Source organism: Propithecus coquereli, unplaced genomic scaffold (genome assembly GCF_000956105.1).
Source record: "Propithecus coquereli isolate 6110/MARCELLA unplaced genomic scaffold, Pcoq_1.0 Scaffold339, whole genome shotgun sequence".
In the NCBI taxonomy this organism is placed as follows: domain Eukaryota; kingdom Metazoa; phylum Chordata; class Mammalia; order Primates; family Indriidae; genus Propithecus; species Propithecus coquereli.
In genome coordinates this window covers 357555-381333 of record NW_012149052.1, presented here as the reverse complement: position 1 = coordinate 381333, position 23779 = coordinate 357555, and the positions used below count along the sequence as shown (strand labels likewise).

The following is a 23779-nucleotide window of genomic DNA, read 5'->3' as shown; positions in this document are numbered from 1 at the left end:
AATTGAAATAAGTTTTACAGCGGGGATTCTAACAGAAGCTCTTAAACACAATGAGAAAACTGGATGAAAATAAATGGAATTAACTGATGTAAAAACAGCACCTACGAATATAAAATATGAAAGAACATAAATATAATTTGCAATGGCTTATCTGAATACCTTCTTCATATTTACATTTGGGCAACAAAGATTTCAACAAATATGAACACACCTACAAACACATCAGTGAAATTGGTATTGTTCCTACATGTCCACACTGTGGAATGTGGTTCCACCATAACAACGCCACTAGTATTTCTAACTGCCGAGGGCTGAGCAATTTAGTATAAAATCAATCTATGGGGCCAGGCACTCATGCCTGTTATCCCAGTAATTTGGGAGGCCAAGGCGGGAGGATCTCTTGAGGCCAAGAGTTCAAAACCAGCCTGGGAAACACAGTGAGCTTCATCTTTACAAAAAAGAAGAAAAAACAGCCAGGCACAGTGGTGCATGCCTGTAGTCCCAGGTTCTTGGGAGGCTGAGGCGGGAGGATCACTGGAGCCCAGGAGTTTGAGGCTGCAGTGACCTCTGATCGTGCCACTGCACTCCAGCCCAGGTGACAGAGACCCTGTCTCAAAATAAAAAAAAATTAAAAAAAAAAAATCAACCTATGGAAGAATTAAGCCACAGTTGCTGTGGCATCTCTGCAACGGGAAAAACTACAGGCACAATGACAGGGCCCTCTACTGTGCCATCAATGATACGCTTCAACATGTGGATGATAAGGCATAGGCATGGTGGTTAGTGGAGCTGCATCTGAGTTTGTTCTTCACTTTGAGGACTCCTTTTGCCTCTTTTTGAATTAAATTGCAACAAAGTCAAGCCCCTTAATTCTTTGATCTCTTCAGTTCAAACTCCGGTTCCCCTCAGATGCTCCACTGCCCAGTCAACCCCATGACTCCGTATGTGATGCAGGAGACAGGTGGGTAAGAGACAGAAAACCGTAAAAAGGTGTTTTTGTTTCAAATATAGGATCAAATATTTCCCACTCCTTTGCAAAGCATCAAAAGGACTTTTCAGTCCTTTAGAAAGAAAAAAATAATAAAATAAATTTTATGAAAGAGTCTGACATCCCATAAAATTAACAACACAGGTCACAAAACTGCTGACCAACGTGAATTCAGATCAGATCGTCTAGTATAAACTATAATGAACTGGTGCCAAACGGAGGCAATTGCTAGAGACAAATGTGTGCTTCCTTCTCTGCAGGACGACAACATAATGCAGGAGCCTATGGGAAGATCAGGGTATCAGGATGGTGGAAAAGGAAAGGGACATGGGACAACCTGACACATGGGGGGCTAGCGGGTTAGAGAGAAAATAAGAGTCTATAATTGGTAATTGGGACGGGCAGGGGAGGGGACGTGATCCTATGAGGATGAAACTCATAAGGCAAGAATACCAACCAAGAGCAAAAAGGTCATACAAAATTTTTAGCAGTCAGCTAATCTCAGCCCAGGATGTTACCACAAGGTATTGTATCTGCAATTCATGCAAATTCAAATGCGTTTACTAGCATATGTAAATTATATGCAGATGGTGCGTGGATATCTAAAAATAGAAAGAAGAGGTAAACTCTTCTAATAAAGGTCACTCTTTTCTAAAATTCATGAGATGGCAGCTTGCAATGAGAGCAGAGAAAGAGGGACTTCAGGAGAATCTGCAGGAAAATCACAAGTAGTCTACTGCTCTTCTCAATTCCTTGGAGCCATTTTAGGCGTTTTATAAGCAAGAGAATTAGCCACGATTTCCGAAAGCAGGACTCATCCTCAAGATCCTATCCCCTTCTTAGGGTGAGAGGAGTTTTTTGATTCCCCTAGGCTGTTCCTGGGCTCAGTCTTTCCCTCCTACAAAGAATCTTTCTTTCACAGCCCACAATTCCGGAGCACTCACAAAGGTTGTCACTTAAGTGCAAAAACACTGGAAAAGTGTCTCTTACTTTATGTGATTCTAACCTCAAAGAGCCCATAACTCCGAAGAGAGAAATGTGAAAACTAACCACCTGCCCTCTGAGAATCAGACTAAAATTTTACCTTTTACTTAATAATTATCGCCTTTAATAATAATACTAATAACATCCATACCTGTGGCACTTTAGTTTCCAAAAACCCTTTGTTACATTATGACTAGCTGGTACTTGTTCATGTTTAATTTAAAATAACCAAAAAACCCTGGTAGAATTGTTTGAAAACAGAGAGATTTAAGCTCCAGCTTCCCCATGACAATTTCCAATCGGCCCAAACCTGAAGCCTTCCCTTTCCTATATTTTGTTTGTTTGTTTCACTATACATAAAGCTTTCCCAGTCCTATGTCTGCCTTTGAATCTCTGCAAGTGATGGTAGCTGATTCCTTGCTATATACGGCAAGCTCTGAATAAATAGTTTCTGGTCTCATTTGGGTGGCTTTCATTTATTTCCACAGAACAGATACCATTGTGGAGTCAGATTTATAGAATCATTTACTATAATAAATAATCTTTGTTACTTGTTCAAAGTTACAATCTTTGCAGAGCAAGCCCCTCTCTCTGGAGAAACAGGGCCCTGAGTGCCGGCACTTGGCAGAACCAGGCTACTAGGTGTTTACTGAACACAGCGCTGTAGCCTTCTGGTGATCACAGTTCTCTGATGACAGTAAACTTGCCTGTGCTCAACACGGGAATTAATTTCTCATCTGCTCGACCGCAGATTAATTTAGCTATACAGGTAATTAAACGATTTGGGAACAAAGGAATTCCAATTCTAACTCTGCAATTCAGTGACATCAAGCACGTTATTAACCTCTGGAGACTTTTTCTCTGAATGTGGGTTTTTGTGGGCAGTAAATAAGACAACAGGCAGATGTGCTAATTTGATCAGCAGTGGCTTATACTGTATTCAAATATAGTCAAACAGCAACCCCATAGGATTTACAGATTTTTTCTTTTTTTGGGGGGGTTATTTAATTTAAACAGAACATGGTCATACTGATGTGGTAAGGAAGGTTCTGAGAAGAATGGTTCTCCGAGGTCACGGACATACTAAACAAAAAGGCTGGGGCTGGTATCCCAGTTTCCTCTAAAAGCAGAACATTTTTTACCATATCATTTTACCTTCTTGGTGACCTATTTTATGATAACTAATCAAATATGTCCTAATTGAAAGGACCTATTTTCTACCTTTGCACCTTTTTGTTAATACCCTACAGACCAGTGTTATCCACCTTTTATTAAGGATTGTAATCAAAATGCACACCTACCACTGATATTAAACACATGCACGCACACACACAAATGCTTATCCTAGGTATACTGGAACAAGAAGCTTCTATTGCAATGAACTGAGTTACTAAAACAAAAATTATGACCTCTCTTTTAGCTTATAAAAACAAAATTCTAACGTAGAAGGCATTTGATATGAACAGGAGGGTAACCATATCTAAATAATATCTGTAAGCTTGAGGTTTTATTATTTGTTCAGCATGTTCTTCCTTTGATAGCTGTATAGCCAGTGAAATAAATAAAACAAGTACTCTTTTTCTCCTTGTTCAGCATCTAACATGAATATCCACTGGCTGATCAGATTTGAAACTTCTTGGATGCCTTCTCTAGTGCCTAGTAATAACACAAAAAATAACACTGCTACCACTGACCTCTCAAAGTATTCAGCCTCTAAATTTTACATATTTCTAGGTAGAAGGAAACAACACAAAAAATACAAAGATCCAAGAGGAGGTTAGAGGAGAAGATTAAAAGAGAAAGATAAACAAATAAACCTGTCTGGAAAACCTGCTTAAATGCTTAATCCATTATTTAAAAAGGATACTTATCTCTTTCCCTTACTGCAATTTCCATCTGCTTTAGAGGCCCCAGGAATTTGTGAGTTTGTTTTTTAAATAAGAAATTTAAATTCAAAAAACTATCAATTATTCATGTCAATAATACACTGGGTTAGCATAAATTATACCCAAATCTCATTTTAACCTATAGCATCAATCAGACCCTCTATCCAAACTGTTACTGAAAGCCAAGAGACAAAGTCCCCAAATCCTGAAGAAGAACACACTAAAATTGACAAAGGGAAAAACAAAAAAGTTTTGAAGTTGCATTATCATGATTATGAACCCCGGAATAATGAGTGCATTGCTTTATAAAGATGAATATTTACCATTTTCTGTATTTATTCAGCTTTCATTAAAGAATAAACAGCCATTGGCCGGGCGCGGTGACTCACGCCTGTAATCCTATCACTCTGGGAGGCCGAGGCGGGTGGATCGCTCAAGGTCAGGAGTTCGAGACCAGCCTGAGCAAGAGTGAGACCCCGTCTCTACTAAAAATAGAAAGAAATTATCTGGACAACTAAAAATATATATATAAAAATTAGCCGGGCATGGTGACATGCCTGTAGTCCCAGCTACTCGGGAGGCTGAGGCAGGAGGATCGCTTGAGCCCAGGAGTTTGAGGTTGCTGTGAGCTAGGATGACGCCACGGCATTCTAGCCAGGGCAACAGAGCCAGACTCTGTCTCAAAAAAAAAAAAAAAGAATAAACAGCCATTTAGACAACTCCCATGAATTTAGTTATTTTTGTTCTCAGAGGTATCTGAACGTTTTCCCTTTTACTCCACCAAAGATACCAGGTTAAAGGACAAACATACCTGTGTCAACCAAGGGCCTAGTAGGAAACACTGGACTCTTTTATATCAGGGAATGTGGGAAGAATTTATTCAAGGGACTCATATAAAGAGGCAGGCAGCATTTGGGGGAAACAACAGGGAATAATATAGTATTCTGGCCTAGAAATACTGGCAAACTTACATCTAAGGAGACTTGGGGAGGATGTGGTTACTGGTATCCAGAATGAGCACCTCTTAGGAGATCACCCTTAGGGCCAAAGGCGTTATGATCTTCAGGGATGCAACTAACCTCTGAAGATCAAAGCGAGGAAGGAGTGGAGAATAAATACCCCATCACTCTCCTGAATCCCGCTGACCTCCTACCTGAGTCTTTCTCGGCCAACCCCAATGAGAAGCCAGAGGGCTAGGGAGCCCATTAATGCAGTCCCTAAAAGCCAACTTTTTGGGGGATAGAGCAGGGCAGAAGGTCAAAAAAAAAAAAAGTCCAGCACAAAGGCCCACTACATAGAACACTATTTAATAGGTCAGCTACTTCAATTGGGACACATTTTTCCCATTCATCTGAACCAATCAAGGTCAGTACTCTCGTAATTATTCTAAGGAAGATCAAATGGATATTTTACATCCAACACTAAGCCGAAAATCAGCTTTGCTGTATCCATTCTTGCTTTTCTATTCCTACCTTGGTAAGTTTGACCCCAACTACAATAGGAAAAGTTGTATGAAAGAAAAGCTAAGTTCACAGGTGCTGTGAAAACCGATGGGAGGGGTATCCAACTCAGAGCAGGGAGAGTGAGAGAAGGCATCAGCCCGAAAGTTACATGCACTGGAGCCAGAGGAGGGATTCTCCAAGTGCAGATGGTGGAAAGATGAACAGCTGAGGCACATTCAGAGAATTCCACAAGTCCTGGAGGGCTGATGAGTGAAGTGGTAGGAGGAAGAGTGGACGCATAAAGCAGAACAGAGGAGTTGGATCATGGAGAATCTTGTGTTTCTAACACATGTCAAGATATTAGAAGACTTTAATGTTATTATTTTGATTCAGAAATAATACTCAGGCAGCAGGATGTGGGTGAGACCAGAGAAAAGGAAACCGTTTAGAAGATGCAGGTGAGACAAGGCGAATAAACTAACACAATGGCTAGTGTGGGTGGCTGGGGGTCTGTGTGTAAGGCTTTCGAGAGCTATTAACGAGGAGGAATTAAATGGCGAGAACTGTCAGGACTTGATGACTGGTGTTGAGGCAAAGGGGAGGGGATGGCTGGCTTCCAGTGTGAGAGAAGCCTCTTCTAATTATATTGCAACTTTTCATGTGAGGCCACTTCCCAGAACCTAGAAATGATCAAAAATGTTACTTACTTCAGTGTATTGCTCATGAACCCACCTGTATAGAAATGAATTTTCTAAAATATTTATTGCAGATTCTTTCATGAACATAAAATCTGTGGCTGTCACTGGGATCTGAATGTTTGTGTCCCTCCAAAATTCATGTGCTGAAATCTAACTCCCAATATGTTGGTATTAAGAGGTGGGGCTTTGGGTGGTGACTAGGTCACGAAGGTGGAGCCCTCAGGATTGGGATTAGCACCTTTATAAAAGAGGCCTGGGGGAGCGAATGTGCCCCTTGCACCACGTGAGGACACAGCGAGAAGGTGCCATCTATGAGGAAAGAGCCCTCGCCAGACAACAAATCTGCTGGTGCATTGATCTTGGACTTCCCAGCCTCCAGAACTGTGAGCATTAAATTTCTATTATTTATAAATTACCCGGTCTATGGTATTTTGTTATAGTAGCCTGAACTGACTAAGACAGCTGTATATGAAAAATGTCAGATATTTTTCCCAATCGCCTCTTTTGTATATACATTTAGCCTCTGGTAATGTACATTTGTAGTCAACATTGCACAAATTCATTTGCTAATCATTGATCAAGTAACTACTATGTAGTATATTGTAGATGTTATTTTGCAAAAGTATTAGAGAAAAGATTTCAAAAATATTTAAAAAAACAAATTAGCCTCTAATAACAACCCTAATTTTCTTTGGTAGGTTTGTCTGACCTACTAAGCTATAGGATAACTTTATCTTAACATATTTGGCTAAATCCTTGATGTGAAGAAAAAATGTGGTTTGTTCTCTAGTATTGAGTTAATATATTTCCCTTATAATCAGAAAAAAACTGAATATATTCACTGGCTTTGCTTTGGAACACTATTTTATAACAACAGTCCTCATCTACAGGAACGGGGAGGAGAAGGCCACCCACATTTTGGTTTCTGCCACATGGAAACATTCTTCGAACCAGAAATGACGTGTGAAAAGAGACTAAAGAACCAGAAGAAATGTGCTTCCATCCATTCTGGTTAAATCTTCCTCGAAATAGAGATAAGAAACAAAATAAAAAATCCATTCCTTTTAGAAAATGAGTCTTTAATCCAGAGGTTTGTTTATTTTGGAAAGGAATCAGATTCAGGCCCATATACCACACGTTCAGAATATAATGTCGTGGTCTCATCCACTAACTGTTGCTATGACTTCTCAGCAGAGAGAACATTTAACAGGAAATAACCTGGGGAAGGGATGATCTAACTCAGACATCAATAATTGATTTATCAGAAACAGGAGTAGTGATATTAAATGCCAGCAGACTGTTTCATTTGTAGGGAGGCATTTTCTATTTCAACCCTAGAACAATGCAGTGAGCTTCATTTGGCAAGCTAATATGAATGGAGGCAAAGCTGAATGGAAGGACAGGTTTTTATGGTCTCCTCTAATAATGCTATTACTTTAGCATCAGTTATTTATGTCTGACATACCACCATTTGGGAACTGGAAAAAGCGACAAGAAAGGGATTTTTATAACTTTTGTACTTCAGAGGTGATTTCCTCCATTCCAGAGCTTTGGCACTAGAAATGGAATCATGTGAGTCCAAGACAGATGATTTGCATGAAGTTTTGAGGGTACATCGTCTGAGTACTAAAAACCCTCCAAGTATTAATTTCTTACTAAGTCATTTCCCAATTTAGCCCACTAGTAATCTGTATTATTTCATCATTGTATCCCGCAAGCATTTAGCACAGAGCTGTTCCCAAAGCAGAGTCTCAGTGGATACTTTGTTGAGTGAATGAACAAACACAGCCAGGTATGAAATGATTCCAAACATGCTCTGAAGCCTACTGGTTGGATGGCACAATGAGGAGGCATTTGCATAACATATGCCTCAATTTCCTTATTCTGACAACGATTAGAAATTGTTCTCCTTCACTATCTTACATCGAAGTCAAAGACTCATGCTCCACTGAGGGAGATGGGGAAATGAAATTCAAGAAAAGCAGACTCACTGTGGACTGAATGAGTCACAGTTCTCAGCTCCCAAAGAAGCAAAAAGCCTATCTCAACCCCTAACCCTGGAAAGAAACAGACTTCCAAGTTTTAATTTAGATTTGAAATGTTCATATGCATATATGAACTATGCATATGAATTAATTAATTTTTTAACTGATTATTTATCAAGAATTAGACATATGAATAGAACACATAATTACAATAATGACAGCTATAATTATCTAACACCTATTATGTAGTCAGCTTAATGTTTTACACATTTTATTGCTAATCCGGTAGAGGTAAGTATTATTAAGCCCATTTTAGAGATTAAAAAAAAAAGTATTGAAGCTCAGACTATAAAGCTAATCAAGAACAGCCAGGGCTAAAAGTCAACTCTTCTAAACTATAGACCCATTCATTTTCTAATGCTAAGTGCCCTGTATCCAAACAGAATTATCTGTCTATGGATCCATGTTTAAAGACATATCCAGCCATCCTATCTACCACTATGGTCTAATAAGCAGAGGATATTTTAATCCTAAATGTTTGAATACATGCTCTTGGTCAGCCAAGATAAAAAAAATCAGGCAGAACTATTGAGGGGCACTAAAGGTACATCTGTAATCCAGGGCACTTCTGACTTCCACAAGACAGAGGTAGGAGTGCTGGGGCTGTACCTAGGAAAATGCCATAGTTCATTGTCAAGACTACAAACCTAAGCACACATCTGGAAAGGAACAATGTTTGTGTCCTCTAACAATCAACTCCCCCCACTGCACTCAATGAACCATGGGCAGTGCTTAGAATGGGTCAAAACAGGACACACTAGAATACCCCAGAGAGAGCATGACCACAGTGATTCTTCTTAAACAAAGGTCTTGGGAAACCGCCAAGTTTAAAAGGAATCCTCACAAAGAATTCAGTTTTAAAAGGATAGTCTATAAATAGCATCAAAGCAATATTCAAATAATTGTCCACATAGACATTATAATCTAGACAACAACAACCAGGTCTCAAAGAAAACCATCCAGTTTAACTTACGTCTTTTTCTCTTTTTGTTTGGAAGTTGTGGGAAATTCTATCTATGGCAATTTGTTTATTAATGCTTTCACCACTGAATCTGATCAATTTACTTGGTTGTTAATATTAACAAACAGCATATTTCTATAGCTACTTTGTTAAGCCTTCTTTGTAGATGGTAAAAAGAAAACACACATGTACCATCACAATTTTCTAAGTCATATGGTTTTATCTAAACTTATTGACTTATTATTAATCAAATAATACTAGCTGAGAAATTTTTCATTAATCAAATTTCATTAATCAAATAATACTAGCTGAGAAAAGCAGCCTGGAAATAGGACATAATAAGTGGGCTAAACAGTTCTTCTTTGCAACTTCTGTGATTCCCAACCTAAAACATGTAAATAAAATTTCAAATGAAAATAACTAAATCACAGCATTCTCCCGGGGAGCTTCGCAGTACAAGGGAACAAAGTTAACTAATGTGATGCAGAGATTGGAAATATCTACTAATCTTTTAAGGAATCTGGGTCATTGTAAACAAGAAAAATCATTTCCCCATTCTCACGTACTTGCTGAGACAGGTTAAAATATTCTACGTTACCAAATGGATGTGCGTTTTCATTTGTATTCACTAAAACTACGGTACCATACTAACTGGAAAGTGTAATTGTGGTTAAATGGGTTTCTGTGCCTCCTGATTTGGGGTGAGGAGCTGGTGGGGGGATAAGAAAGGTAACGTGTTCTGCAACTGCAGTAATTTTTCTAGGTATTTCAGGTACATTAGTGGAAAATAAAATCACTACAGAGTAGAGAAGAGCAAAGAAGAAGTAAAATAAGAAAGCCCCTGGCAGTATTCAATCAGATTTGTTGAATTTCACAGAATAAAATCACTCTTTTAGGAGGTGCTTTGTTTTGCCTCCTCCTATAGCACCCCTATCCCTAAATGAATGGGCCACAGACCAATTATCACATGAAGGGCAGTATCCTCCACTTCCATCCTCAGGACCTGAAAATGTGAAGCCTTTCCCCAGGCTTTCCCTGCCACTATTCTCACTATGTGGACCACCCCTTTTTCCTACTCAGAAGCTTCAGTAGAAAGACACTTGTTTATCTTGGAGCAAATTAGGGATCATTTGTTCCCAAGGATTTTGAAGAAAATACTTCCCTCAGCATGAGCAGATAACAAAGCTCCTTGCCAGCCACACGCCAGCCACCCCTCACTTGGGCCTTACTTGTTCTCGTTGCTTGCATCATAACGAGGCATTGGGTCCAAGTCATTCCCATTCACGTCGCAACTCGCTAGAGCATCCTATGGTCACAGAGGAGAGAATAAGAGAAAGGAAACGGGCATTCATTAATTAGCCATTGACCCACAGGCTCATGCATTTTTAAACACATTTCTGCAAGAAAGTAATTAGGTTAACTAATACGCTCATGGTTCGGTGGTGTCAGGATGCCTTAGGGAGGGACCACTTGTTGGGTAATAATTAGTGCTGTATTTTCCCCCTTAAGGTGAAGAAGTACTTTACGCAGTGCCTGGTCCATTCTTGGCAGCACTTTTTCTGCTCATACTTAGAATGACCCAGTCCATGAAATGATTCCTTGAATTTGCAACTTCCTTATCATAATATAAATATTTTAGAAGACAAAAATCATTCCTAGATCACTGGCAAGACAATTAAAAATCAATATTAGATATTTATTTTGTGAGGCATCTCAGGACCTTTATTAGACAATATTTGCCTGGTTTCAGATATTTTATCTACTATGAAAGAGTCTAGAATTGAGATGTTTTACTAATACTCAATGCCTTTGGGACCAGCCAAAATGATGAACAAGGTTTTCCTATGCTAAGGTTTCAAAAGAGGAAACTATCTCCCAAACCAAAGTTGGATTTGTTTGTTTGCTTTTTAAAATGATTGTGAAAAATCTCTAAATTACTAAAAAGAAAATGTACTGGGTTATTGCCATCATTCAAATTTATATCATTGCAGGCAGCCTAATTTAGGGTGCTTTGAATTTTCTTAGGCTTTATGGTTATTCCTAATTTCAATGACAGTGAAAGTAAACACTATCTTGGTTTTCTATCTTTATCAAAGGCTCTTGTTTCTGAAAATATTTTTTAGTACATAGAGCCTGAAATGTTTGGAAGAATTGAGCAAAATACACATCACACATAAAAGTGGGAAGTTCCTGCTTACCAAACCGCCCTTCTTAGTGGCCGTGAGAGCACGAAGGCTTCGGATAGTATCCAATGCAACTTGCTAATTTTCTTTATAAGGAAACAGAGACTCCAAACAGGTTAATTTCTAACCTGCTTTGGCACAAAAGAAACCAAGACTGGGACCCAGGTCTTCTAATACCTCACCCAATGAGCCTGTTCTTCTCCCCACTGGCTCCAACATAAGGAGTACTGAGAGGGCACCAGTGTTGCTAATTGCACAGGTAATTCTGCAGAATTTTTTTTCCAGGGGGAGAAAATGATAAAGGAAAAGACTGCAATCACAATTACACAAAAGCTATTCGTATTTAATCAAATACATTCGTATGCAGTGGCAAGCAGTAGCACACACTAAAAAAAACTCTCTGCGTGTGACAAGAAAGACATCTCTGCTGGGGGATAAGCAGCCAGTTTCTCTTTTTATATCTGACCCTGGATAACTCACTTCAGTCTTCAGGCTTCAGTTTCTTCTCCTACCAAAGAAGAAGACTAAACTAGAGTTCCATTTTAGTCTTAAAACTCTACGCTGTGAAGAGACAAGTTTATCCGAGTGCACTTCGACGCAGCCACTCAACTATTTCGCTCACATAAAAACGAAATAAATCTGTGGTTCCTTCTTAAGAAAGGAAATTGACTGATACCTACAGACGACTGTGAAACTGATCATTACTGTCTTTTGAAAAAAAAAGGAGAGGTCAAGAGAGAAAGAGACGAGCAGAATAACTTGAGAAAAGTACTAAGTATGCTTCTCTCCATAAAAGAAATAAAGAGTGTTGCCTGGCTGGTTGGACGAATTGCTGAGAAAAGCAGATGTTGTTGGTAGCAGATGGTGTCGGTGGTGGGGTTTCTGCTACCTTACTGTTTTCTTTTTGTAGGTCAGAACATCAAAGGCACTCAAAAGTTGAAAGTGTTATCTCATGCTTCCTGTATTCTAAGAGCTCATCTTTTATAAGAAAGGAGAAAAACACAGAGCCTATTGTATGTTGCTGCATTTTTCCAGTAGCTATTCAACTTATTGATAATCCTAACATGAGTTCCTCTGCTTCCCAGGAGGAAAGACATTCCAATCACAGCACTCACGTAGTTTTGCATCAGATCCGGATGGGTTCTCTCAATGCCATCGTCCAGGATGGTGACCACAATGTTCTTTCCCGTGTAGCCTCTCTTCCAGGCTCCTTCGATATTCATGTCTGATTGGCAGGGATGCGTATTATCACTGCAGTGCTGAAGGAGGAAGAGGACGTTGCAAGATTACTAAATAGTGAGGAGATGGGAGAATTACCTACTTCTTAAAATAATGCATTAAATCAACAGCAAGTTGGTGGATTGCCTGGTAAAGTAGAAGCACGATCTCCACTATGATAACAGGAAGGAAAGATGTAAAAAAAACAAGTGGAACAGAAATCTCTGCCACCAGTTCTGATACATATAAATCCCTTAGAAAGGCATAAAATAAAGTATACCACAAACAAGAAAAAATAACAGGTTCTCCAAACTCTTTCACTAAATTAACGATGGCTATCGTACCATAACTTATAGGCAGTAGACAGACTCTGCACTACTTTGAGAAGGGAAAGAATAACAGTGCAAAGTCCAGAAAGGTGCCCCACACAGGAAAATGTGTGTGAGGGCTCCACAGGGCCGGCTGTAAAACATGGAGTTCTAACTCATTATGTGTAGTCATTTCATTCTGCAATGGCTACAACATACAAACACACTGAAAAACGAATTAAGCCAGCAGCTTTTCCTGATATAATTTACTAGCATTTGTCCAACCCACACAAGTGTTCCTTTAAAGTCCATCTCTTTGAGATATCTCTGAGTGATGCTGTTTTCTAGGTTCTTAAGACTTCTTAGAGCAGTGGTCCCCAGCCTTTTTGGCACCAGGGACCGGTTTCATGCAAGAAAGTTTTCCATGGATAGGGGTACGGGGGGATAGTTTCAGGATGATCCAAGTGCATTACATTTATTGTGCAGTCAAACCTCTCTAACCTCTCTGCCAATGATAATCTGCATTTGCAGCTGCTCCCAGCGCTAGCATGACTGTCTCACCTCAGATCATCGGGCATTAGATTCTCAAAAGGAGTGCGCAACCTAGATCCCCGGCATGTGCAGCTGATGGTAGGGTTCATGCTCCTATGAGGTTCTAATGCCACCGCTGATCTGACAGGAGGCGGAGCTTATGCAGCGATGCCAGTGATGGGGAGTGGTTGTAAATATAGATGAAGCTTCGCTTCCTGTACCCCGCTGCTCACCTCCTGCTGTGCAGCCCAGTTCCTACTGGGCCACTGACTTGTACTGGTCCACCACCTGGGGTTTGGGGACTGAAGCATCAGAGGAACAAAGCAAAAGAGATATGCTGCTATATACTACCACAGAAACACAAGCCACCCCAGGTCTTTCCCCATTCACTACTTTCTTCCTGCTTTGTAATGTAGTTCAGCATTTCAGGAGTAGAAGAGAATGTCAAGCTTTATGTGCTCTAAGCATAAAGGAGATCCCACTCCACTGATTCATTTAACACACATTTTAGTGAGTGCCTACTACATGCTAAAGTATGGCAGTAAACAAGGAAGATGAAGTCCTTCTCTTAATGGGGAGACACAGAAAGTAAAGAAACAAATAAGACCCATCAAAATGCTCCTTGTGTTTTAAAGAAGTTAAAGAGAGTGCTATGGTGCATGCTGGGGGATCTGAGTACACTGCTTAGGTGGATTGGTCAGAAGAAAGACTCCGGTCTCTGAAAAAGTGAAATGTGAGCTGAGACATGACTGAGGAGAAAGAGCTGGTCTGCCCACGAGCCTAGGAACAAGTGTCCTGGTAGGTGACAAAGCAAATGCAAAGACTGTGAGGTGGAAAAGAGCTTACCACGTCAGAGAAAGAGAGAGAAGATGGGTATTGCTAAAGCTTTAGTGAACGAGGGAGAGAATGGCACAAAAGGCATCAAATTAGAAGAGGAGACAAGGTCAGATCATTCAGGGCTTTGTGGGCCACAACTCGGGTGATATTCCAGGTACATCCTAAACAGAAGCTCCTTTCTTTCCAAACCTGATATCTCAAAATTAGATACAAACTAGTAACAGATACCTCCGATGCCCCCTGATATGAATTTCTTAACTACTTTATGCCCCCAATGAGATGCCTTTTGTTAAATGTTATAAATACATTTGAATAGTTTCAAGGATTCATTCTAAGAAAGGGTAAACCCATGTTTTCATAATAAACAATGTCAATTTCATAAAGAATAGGGGAATACATTTTTATGAACATTTCCATCTTTTTCCCACCTTCCTGACTTGACTTCTTCCTGGTACTTGAGGCCCTGCACACACTCTCTGCTGATCCAAATCCACTCTCCCTCCTTCCGCCAGTCTTCAGGGCGCAGCTCTGGACCTTCTCCCACATGGTCTTTTTCAGCCTATTCATCCTTTTTCCCCTTCCCTGAACTCAGAAACACACACACACACACTCACTCTGTCCTATATAATCCAACCTCTACTCAGTGAATTCTGCTGGGCTGTTGACTGTTGAACCTTGGGTGTGAGTTTTATCCCCTGATCATAAGCCCCTATGATACCATGCATTAAACTAAATCTAACCTAGGATTTCAGAAATATTGGCCAGAAATGAAGGCATATCCTCAACTTTATTTCCACAATGCTTACTGCTCTGACTTCTTCAGCAATACTCAGGCCAGCTAATGCTTGGTTAACGGAGATGATAATGCAAGAAATAGTGTAGATTTTCAAAATGCCTACGTTTTTCACAAGTCTCATTCTGGCCAAGAGCTTGGGCCTCTCCTCACCAAACATTTTAATTTAACACAAAGCAACCTTGACAGGTTTTTATTTCATTTTCTTTTCAAAACCTGCTGTGGCCACCTGTGGTATCGATTGTGACATGAAGTAATGTTAATGTGGCCAAGAGGTGGGCCGGAGGAAGGAAAAGCACAGGAAATGGGTAACCACAAATGGGATAACCGTCCTGGAGTAGAGGGATGCTGCCTGAAATTGTAATTATGAAAATTGAAGAAAACCAGCTGTCTATGGAAAACATGTGTGTTAACAGTGAAGCAATTAGGTTTCTTTCTTCCACCTCTGCTTCTGTTGAACCTGACTTTGCCATTAAATATTCTTGTACCACCTTTTTTTTCTTTTTTCTTTATATCTGCCACCACGGTAGGTGGTAAAGGAGAGGAAATATTCAATTGATGTTTTCATTTGGATAATCTGGTGTATCAAGTAGTAAAATGTCATAGGCAAAATCATCATCATCATCATCATTATCATCATCAAAGCCTGGTGTGTTCCTTGCAAATGAGTGATAAGGTCAGAGGACACTTAAATCAGAACCCTAAATGCTGAATGAGAGGCTTAGATTTTTTTTTAACACATTTCAAGTGGTCCAGACTTCCAAAAGTGTTCTAATGTGGTTGTTTCCTATACCCGAGGTATCCAGAGAGCAAAAACTATGGAAAATACTGATGGCACTCAACACTGACCAAGGATGAAAATGAGTTCATCATTTCCTTAAGTGTCTGATTGAAATGATCTTTAAACTAGGCTTTCTTTACTTTCCAGGAATCTATGTTACAGCAGCACCGAAAGGCAAAGGGAACAGGTAGTAGCCATGACTCCCTCATACGTGGTCAACCATGGTGAAAAGATCTCTGCCAGAGCTGGAACGAAAGACAAGTGTCTGGAATTATGTTACCATATGTGCAGCCCATAGTCTGGTGTTCAAAAAAGGGGCCAGTCAGAAATTTCCAGCATATTTGAAGCTCTTGAAAGCTATACATGTGCACAGTATATGCAAGATAAATATTTATAGTAAATGTATGTATCTTCAGTTCTGCTTAATGCACTTTATTTCAATGATATTCTACACACAGATGATTAAGTATTTAAAAACAATACTGGACACACAAACCACAAAATAGCCTGCAGAAACAATGGTTACCACCAAGGTCTCCACTTTCTTATCCATAAAAGCTTTTATTCTCTTTAAGAATGAAAGTTTAAAGAAATTGTTCTGTGAGTTTAAGTAATGGCCTTTTCCATACTAGGGTTACGAGCTATTCAACTTATAAACCACTCTGGGTGTGTCCACTTCTTTTTGTCTTCATAAACACAGTGCTTGCTCAATGAAAGAACAGTTTATACCCAAAATAAACACCTTTGTTATGTTCTCACTATCATTTTCTTCAGACTACAGGGGTTGGGTTGGGGGGTGGGTCTCAGTGTCATTCTTTTTAGACTTCTCTAAGTTCTGAGGGTCTCCAATGAACTACCATTTTACATGCTGTTGATAATCGGTTAACATTGAAACTATCTGTTGTTCATCATTGTTGATACAGTGGCTCGAAAGACAGCATTTCTGACTCTACAATGTTAAGAAAATAGAATGAAATACACAAAAATCAGTTTTAGAGACAAACGCATCTAGTCAACTAAAGTGTACATACACTTGAAATTCTTCATAAAATTTGGAGCTTAGGAGTTGTCAGAAATTAAAAAAAAAAATAGAACTGAGATTCCCTTAAGTGAAAATATAACTAACATTAGATCCTTACCATGGCCAAGCATTATACTGAACACTTTATGTGAATTAGCATCATTTAAGACTTAGAACAACCATTTTTGAGAGGTACTTTTATCATTTGCTTTTAACAGATAAAGAAAATCGGCCTCAGTAACCTTCCAGAGTTCAAATAGCTGGTCAATAGCAGAACTAGAATTCAAACCCAAGCACTCTGAAACCAGAACACAGGGCTATGAAACTCTAGTGTTAAAAACTAAAACAGAAAGAGCTTAGAGCAGGGCCAAGCACAAGCAAATTCAGATAAGGGTAGATAAGGAGTAGATAAGAGTGGATGTTGGAGAACAGTTCCAGTAAAGAAACTCAAATAACAGAAATCACACTGGCCTTAGAACTACGATCAGTGCATTCAAGGGGTAAAGTGGAATACAGCTGTCTAAGACCTGAAAGACCTTCTAATTTTTCCTTATTCCATTTAATACTTCCAATAACAGGGAGCTCATGTCTTTATTAATTAGCCAATGATGTGCTAGTAAATCAGTTCTCTAAAAAAATAGCCTTTATTTGTAGGGTTTACAAATTCTATGATGTAAATACTCACATTATGGCCAATTTTAAACTACCACAATCACAAAATTCCTGACTGTTTAATGATAAGCTTTCATTAGCTCTGAGAAGGCAGATCCACCCACCATTGGAAACAGCCCACCACTGTTAGTCGTCCTCCGTTTCTGAGGAAGTCATGGGAGCCAATGGGTCTGACATCTGCTTCTCAGTACTTGGAAACTACCCCAGGCTTAGTTCTCCCCTTTGCAGTTTCAGACAGTAGTTTCATTCCCTCTTGCATTTATTCAGAGAAGACTTTCTTTAACCTTTCTTTCTCAATGCTACCAAAACAAACAAACAAACAAACAACAACAAAAAAATAAAAACAACCCTAGACTTTGTGAGGAAGTCCATAAGCTGATTTTGGACTCTTCCTGGGTTATATGAAGTACAGATTCTGTGCCTCCAAAACTGAAGGTACCTTTATAGATTCTGGAAAATCTAAATTAAGCTAGGTTAAGTCCTAAGATGTTTACTGCTATACTTATGGGTCAATTTGATGGACTTCAAATCCTTGATTATCATGTACACACAAAAAAATGTCCCTAGCCAAAACAGATCCAATTTTTCAGAGGATAATTATTCTTTCTGTGAATTATCCATCAATTCCACAGAAGCCCAATAAGTTTCGACAACACCAGTCTCAGCATAGCAGCTAAGGACGTGAGGTATGAGAAATCAGGCAGAAGAGAGTTTGAATTCCACCTCCACTACTTTCCAGATGTATGATTTTGTCAAGTCTCCTAAATTCTTAAAGCCTTATCTGTAGTTTGAACACAGAGAACTGCTATAAAGAAAATAAAGTAGGTAACAACTGGCTACTGTTGTTATAATCATGTTGTTGTTGATAATAGCACATTGATAGGAAGCATCAGTGTTCCCTAAACTACTTTAGTTTTAAAAAGAAAAAGAAGAGAAATTATTTTAAAATAATGAGATGATGGTTTTCTTCACTGTCTAGAGAGGTGGGTCAGGCAAATTTGAAAGGGCAATTTATTGTCTGTAAGGATAGCTGGGATGACTTAAATATTTTACATTTGGGGTGTTGGGCCTGGGCTGGGGGAGGAAGACTGGGGGATGGGCTGTACAAGGAGAAAAAGAAAACAGTGTCCTACTGGCTTTTGGTACAGTGGTCAAACGTTTTGGTCTCCTACTAATCATCCTGTTTTACTTCACACATGTGTGCCAGTATTCCAACTCTGCTAGAACCATGGTTCCCATTTACTGTAATTTACTTCTGACATAAGATTCTTTCTCAGCTATGGACTTTTTTAAGGGTGTCCCACAAAATGCCAGGGAAACATCAGAAAATAGTAGATGGAAGACGGTGCGGTGTACCAGGTATGCTTATATAGAGGAAAACAGAGTGAATCCAGTTCCAAAATCCTACTCATAGTGGAGGATCAGGAAATCGAAGCAGGGCAGGCAAGGATAACTGGGAGGTCATTGGCCTCAATTAAGTGGACAACATTCCTCCTTTGTACATTTTGTGATCCTCTTTGAATCTTTCCAAACCTGACCCATCATGAACTGGAAACTTTCAGTCTTAAGAATACTTAACAAAACAAAAACCGATAAGCCAATGAACACATCTTCTGTCTCCTTTAAGGAATCTTCACATGTCTCGTATTAGTGCTTGGACAACTGGTTTCAGCTATATTACCTGGCCTTGGTGCTAACAGGTAACCAGCATCTCTAAAACTTAGTGAGCATTTCTGTGGCACTAAGAACAAGCTTACCTTTTACATGTACAGCCCTCTGCACCTGCCAGGACTCACACCAATCTCCAACACTTCAGGTCCAAAAACTGAGTCAGGCTTTAGAAATCTAGAGCTGAAACCACTGCCTCCATCTCTATTGTCATTTCTCCTTCTCACTTACCACAATGTGGTCACTACACTGGCCATGGCACTGTCCCTATTGTCAAGTCCTTGATGTCTAGTCCATGCGACAGACAAACAAGCAATTACAAAAACACATGTTAGGTGTTACCACAGGGGCTGCCAGTGTACCGTGGGAACATGGAACCCCCTCAGAGGGAGGTAGGGGAAGGCTGAACGTGCTTCCTAGAGAAAATCACATTTAAACTCAGCCCCTACATATGAGCTGACTAGCCAAGGGCAAGTGGGGATGAAGAGGCTGTGTTCCATCTTGGTAAAGGTATAGAAGAATCAGAGACTGGAGTGTTACAGGAACTAAAAAAAATTCAGTACAGCTGGAGGATACAGGTTGCGAGAGGTGAGGTGGGAGATGAGAAAAATGGAAAGAGATAAGGCGGAAGAGGTGAGCAGAGGGTGGTTTGTGGCACAGCACAAGCTTATTTTTCTAACATACAAAGTCATCAGCCCGAGGGCAGTCAGCCAAACCGGAAAGGCAGAAGAAAAATCAGTGCATCAAGCTGAAGCAGCTTGCCTAGAAGAGAAGAGAGCTGGCTGTAAAACTGGGAAAGGGAAGAGCAGAGGGAACACCTAAAAGTGTCAAATACATGATTCTAAGCAAATGCTAAGATCCCTGGACGTTCAGTCGAACATCCCTGTCACAGGCAGGCCAGTGTTTTTCTGCTCACCCATTCAACACTCTTTATGTCAGTAATCTCTGGTTTATATACGTGGTTTATCTTCCCAGTGAAATACAAGCCACTTGTGGTAATGGAACTTGCATTATTATTGTTATTATTATATCTTTGTAATCTTTAGTGTTTATAAGAAAAATAATTTTTGAGTTAATACTTATTTAGAAGGTGTGATGGTTAATTCTGTGTGTCAACTTGACTGGGTTAAGGGATGCCCAGAAAGCTGGTAAATATTTCTTAAGGTATGTTTGTGAGGGTATTTCCCGAAGAGGTTAGCATTTGACTGGATAGACTGAGTTTAAAAAGACGTCTATCACTAACGTGGGTGGGCATCACCCAATCTGTTGAGGGCCTGAACAGAACAAAAAGTGAGAGGAAGGGTGAATTTGCTATCTGCTTGAGAGCTGGGATATCTGTCTTCTCTTGCCCTCAGACATTGGTGCTACAGGTTCTCGGGCCTCTAGACTCAGACTGGGACTTACAGCATTGGCTCCCCTGGTTTTCAAGCCTTTGGGGCTTGTACTGGAACCACACTACCGGCTTTCCTGGGCTTCCAGCTTGTAGACAGCAGATCAAGGGACTTCTCAGCCTCTGTCACCAAGTGAGCTAATCCCTCATGATAAATCTCTTTCCAAATGTATCTCCCTCTATATATATCCTATTGGTTCTGTTTCGTTCGCGAACTCTGAAGAATAAATATAGAGAGAATATTAAGAGAGAAGGCAGAAGTAAATTCTAAAATAAAATGTAGAAGAGGATAATTCATACAGTCAAGACATATAGGTAATAAAAAAAGGTACAAATGGGATCTAGAAATCTTCATCTTCTGCACATGGACTCACAATAGGGCACCTGGTTATTCGACTTTGTCAATAAAAAGGTCCGAGAAAGAACGTAGGAAATGTGCAGGGACTGGAGCCTTCATAGGGAAATATTAATCTATGGGAAGAGAAGACGCTTGTTTGGGGGTGCTGATTGTACTTACGTCCCACTCACAGTGTTCCATCCTCCTGGCAGAAGAAGTCAGGAGAGATGTAACATAGAGATAGGTGAGCTATTACCCCCTCACAGGCCTGGTAGGAAATTTATCCTGTTGGGGGAGGAGCTCAGGGGTGCAGAAGTCACATGAAGAAAGCAAACATGTCTCAATTTGTCTCCGGGTTTTCGGTATATGGCTCAATTTGAATATTGTCTTGCCTTTTAGGGCATTCAGCAATTCTTCCACAAGTTCAGGGGAAACTCAGTTTTGCCAAATGACTTTCTTCCTGGTTGACTATGAATCAAAACCCAACTATTTCTTAATATATTACTCTCTCCCCCAAATTGTGCTATTAGTAAATTAGTAAATTGTGTTTGCTTCGGGATGATTTCAATTAAAATGTTTTCTTTAAGTGACTATAAGCCAAGAAACTATTTCTATGCTGGAGGTCATAAAAATGAATTTTAGAAGTAATTGAGCTGCATTATTTAATAATTATGGGAACATTAGCAGGAAGCAACCCTCATTTTTTTTCTAAAATGTAATTTTTTTGTTTATATTGTTTGCAAAATTCTGCTTGCAAAGAACTCTTCACCCTCTGGGTTCCCTCTATGCATAAATCTGCTCAGAAACCTCTGTCTCCTTTTTATTCACTGAGGTCTCAGGAAATGGTGTTACTAGAATGGAGCACTTTTTCCTTTCTTTAAAATGAGTAGAATGCAGTATGGTTTGGATAAACACAACCAACTGGCTTCAGCTCCCATTACTTTTACTTCTTCAAAGTCACAAAAAAAAATTGGAAAAAACTGATGGGAAATAATTTTCTAATGTTGAAGACAGTTAAGGTCGAGGAGAGGAAATGTGAACATCATTTGAAAATACTGGAATACAATTTTATTAATATGTCATCTTTCTTCATTTATATCACTTCATAAATGACAATATTGTTATGAAACATAACAGCAGAGCAGCTATTTTTCAGGAGAGGAAACAATTCATTTTTCAGTTGAACAAATAATGAAGCACAGGGATATACTTAAATGACATCATTCCAAACCTTCATTCATTCTACAATCAGGTTTTGACAACATAATCATTAGCTCTTTTAAGTGGACGGATGCACAAATGAACGGATGGACAGAGAGACAGACAAATAAATAGTAAAATAACACATGCAGGTTTACTCTCCAAATCCTATCACATTTCAATTTCTCACAGCTTTTTACTGAAGGCTGCACCTCTTTCCAGGACTTTGCAGAACTTCTGAACAGTAAAAGCCACTTCAAATTCCTTCAGTCAACCCCTCGAACTCCTGTAGATTAGATAATCTCAAGGGATATTTACAATCAAAGACAAGGTGGCACAGATAAGAAAAGAAGAGGAGACAGAGGGATAGAAGACGAGGAGAGGCTCAAATGCACATAACGGAGAAGTCATGCATTTCCAAGTGATGATTAGACAGTCTTGGCCCCTTCAGGACTAAGAACCACTTCACGGTCCTAATAGAACACAGCTGAACCAGTTTAAACTCAACATGTAGAGCAACAGAGTGTCAAAATAAGGCATTCAAGTAGATACCTTAAAGGAGAGAAAGATTTATTACTTTGTTTTAATTATATATAAAAATAAAAGGGATGTGGGATTTCAAATAGGTCTTTTCAGATTTTTTGACTTTTTTTCTCTCTAGATCTTTAAGATTACTGACTCAACTTTCTGAATATTCTGAAGGTTCAAGGTTCTGAAGGGCTTTTCAATGGCCTCTAATAAGTTATTACCCCAAATACATTTATTTCTACAAGAAATCTGTAGCAACTGTGGTACAGAAGCTCTGAAAAAAAGTGTAATATTATCATATGCCAACATTCTTATTCTGAAAATCAAGCAATTGTATCAGAAGAGGTAGGGTAGGCAAGAACCACATGAATCATACCTAGTTGCAGACAAAATCTCAATACAGCTTTGCTTTCTTGTGAATACGCTAGCTCACTTTGACACCCAGAAGTCTTTTCTTCTTCCTAGAAACATGAATTCTTCAGGCATAACTACTCTGTATGTTTTTATACAATCAAAGAATAGGTGTAGTACGCTTAATGGCCTCAGATAACAGTGTGTTGCTTAGAAAGGGAGAAAAAAATCCCTAGCATCAATAAAGTTTACATGGTCGACTTTTTGTTCTTCCTGTCTCGTACCAACCAGCTACCCCAAAACTTAATGGCTGGAAACAATAATTAATTATTACCACTCACAGTTCTATAGGTTGTGTAGGATCAGCTATGTCATTCTCACTTAAATCTCCCATACAGTTGCTATCAGGTGTCTACTGGGACAAGAGGCATTAGAAGTTTTGACTGACACAGAAGTTAATATGGCTTCTTCATTCATGTGAACAGTTGGAGAATTTTCAACCTTATGTGTAGGATTTAGTTATTAATGTGTGTTTGTCGCAGTTGAGTTAGCTGCAAGTCCTTCTGTAGGACATATATCTATTGTATAATTGTTTTATCCTGTAACAGCTAGAGGAATGGAAGTTACATTACAGTTACTCTACATCTGTAAAATGTCAAACATTTATTTATTCATTCACTTGCATGTGTTTATTTTTTAAAATTTCCAAGCAATATTTATTAAAGGTCTTCTAGATGCTTAGTCTACATCGAGGAATGAGAAAACACATAATCTGACCTTCACAAAGTTTATATTCAAATTGGGGTAGAAGGATAATAAATAAGTAGACAAACAAGACAAACAATGTAATTAGAGATCACGGTCATAGTAATGAAGGAAATTAAAAAAGAGACCTTGGATAGCATTGGAGGAAATATGTTATTAAATTTGTACTCTGGGTTCTTTACAATTTTGCTG

At 39.2% G+C, this 23779-nt stretch overlaps 1 protein-coding gene across 2 annotated transcripts in view; it reads right to left on the bottom strand.

Moving 5' to 3' along the window:
• PCSK5 (proprotein convertase subtilisin/kexin type 5) overlaps nucleotides 1-23779 on the bottom strand; it is a 436684-nt gene that overhangs the window by 300513 nt on the left and 112392 nt on the right. For both annotated transcript variants that reach the window (XM_012650669.1, XM_012650668.1), the window contains exons 4-5: nucleotides 12303-12446; nucleotides 10234-10310 (exon numbers count right to left, since the gene is read on the bottom strand). In XM_012650669.1, coding sequence (XP_012506123.1) covers nucleotides 10234-10310; nucleotides 12303-12446 — 221 coding nt within the window. The remainder of the gene's footprint in view (nucleotides 1-10233; nucleotides 10311-12302; nucleotides 12447-23779) is intronic.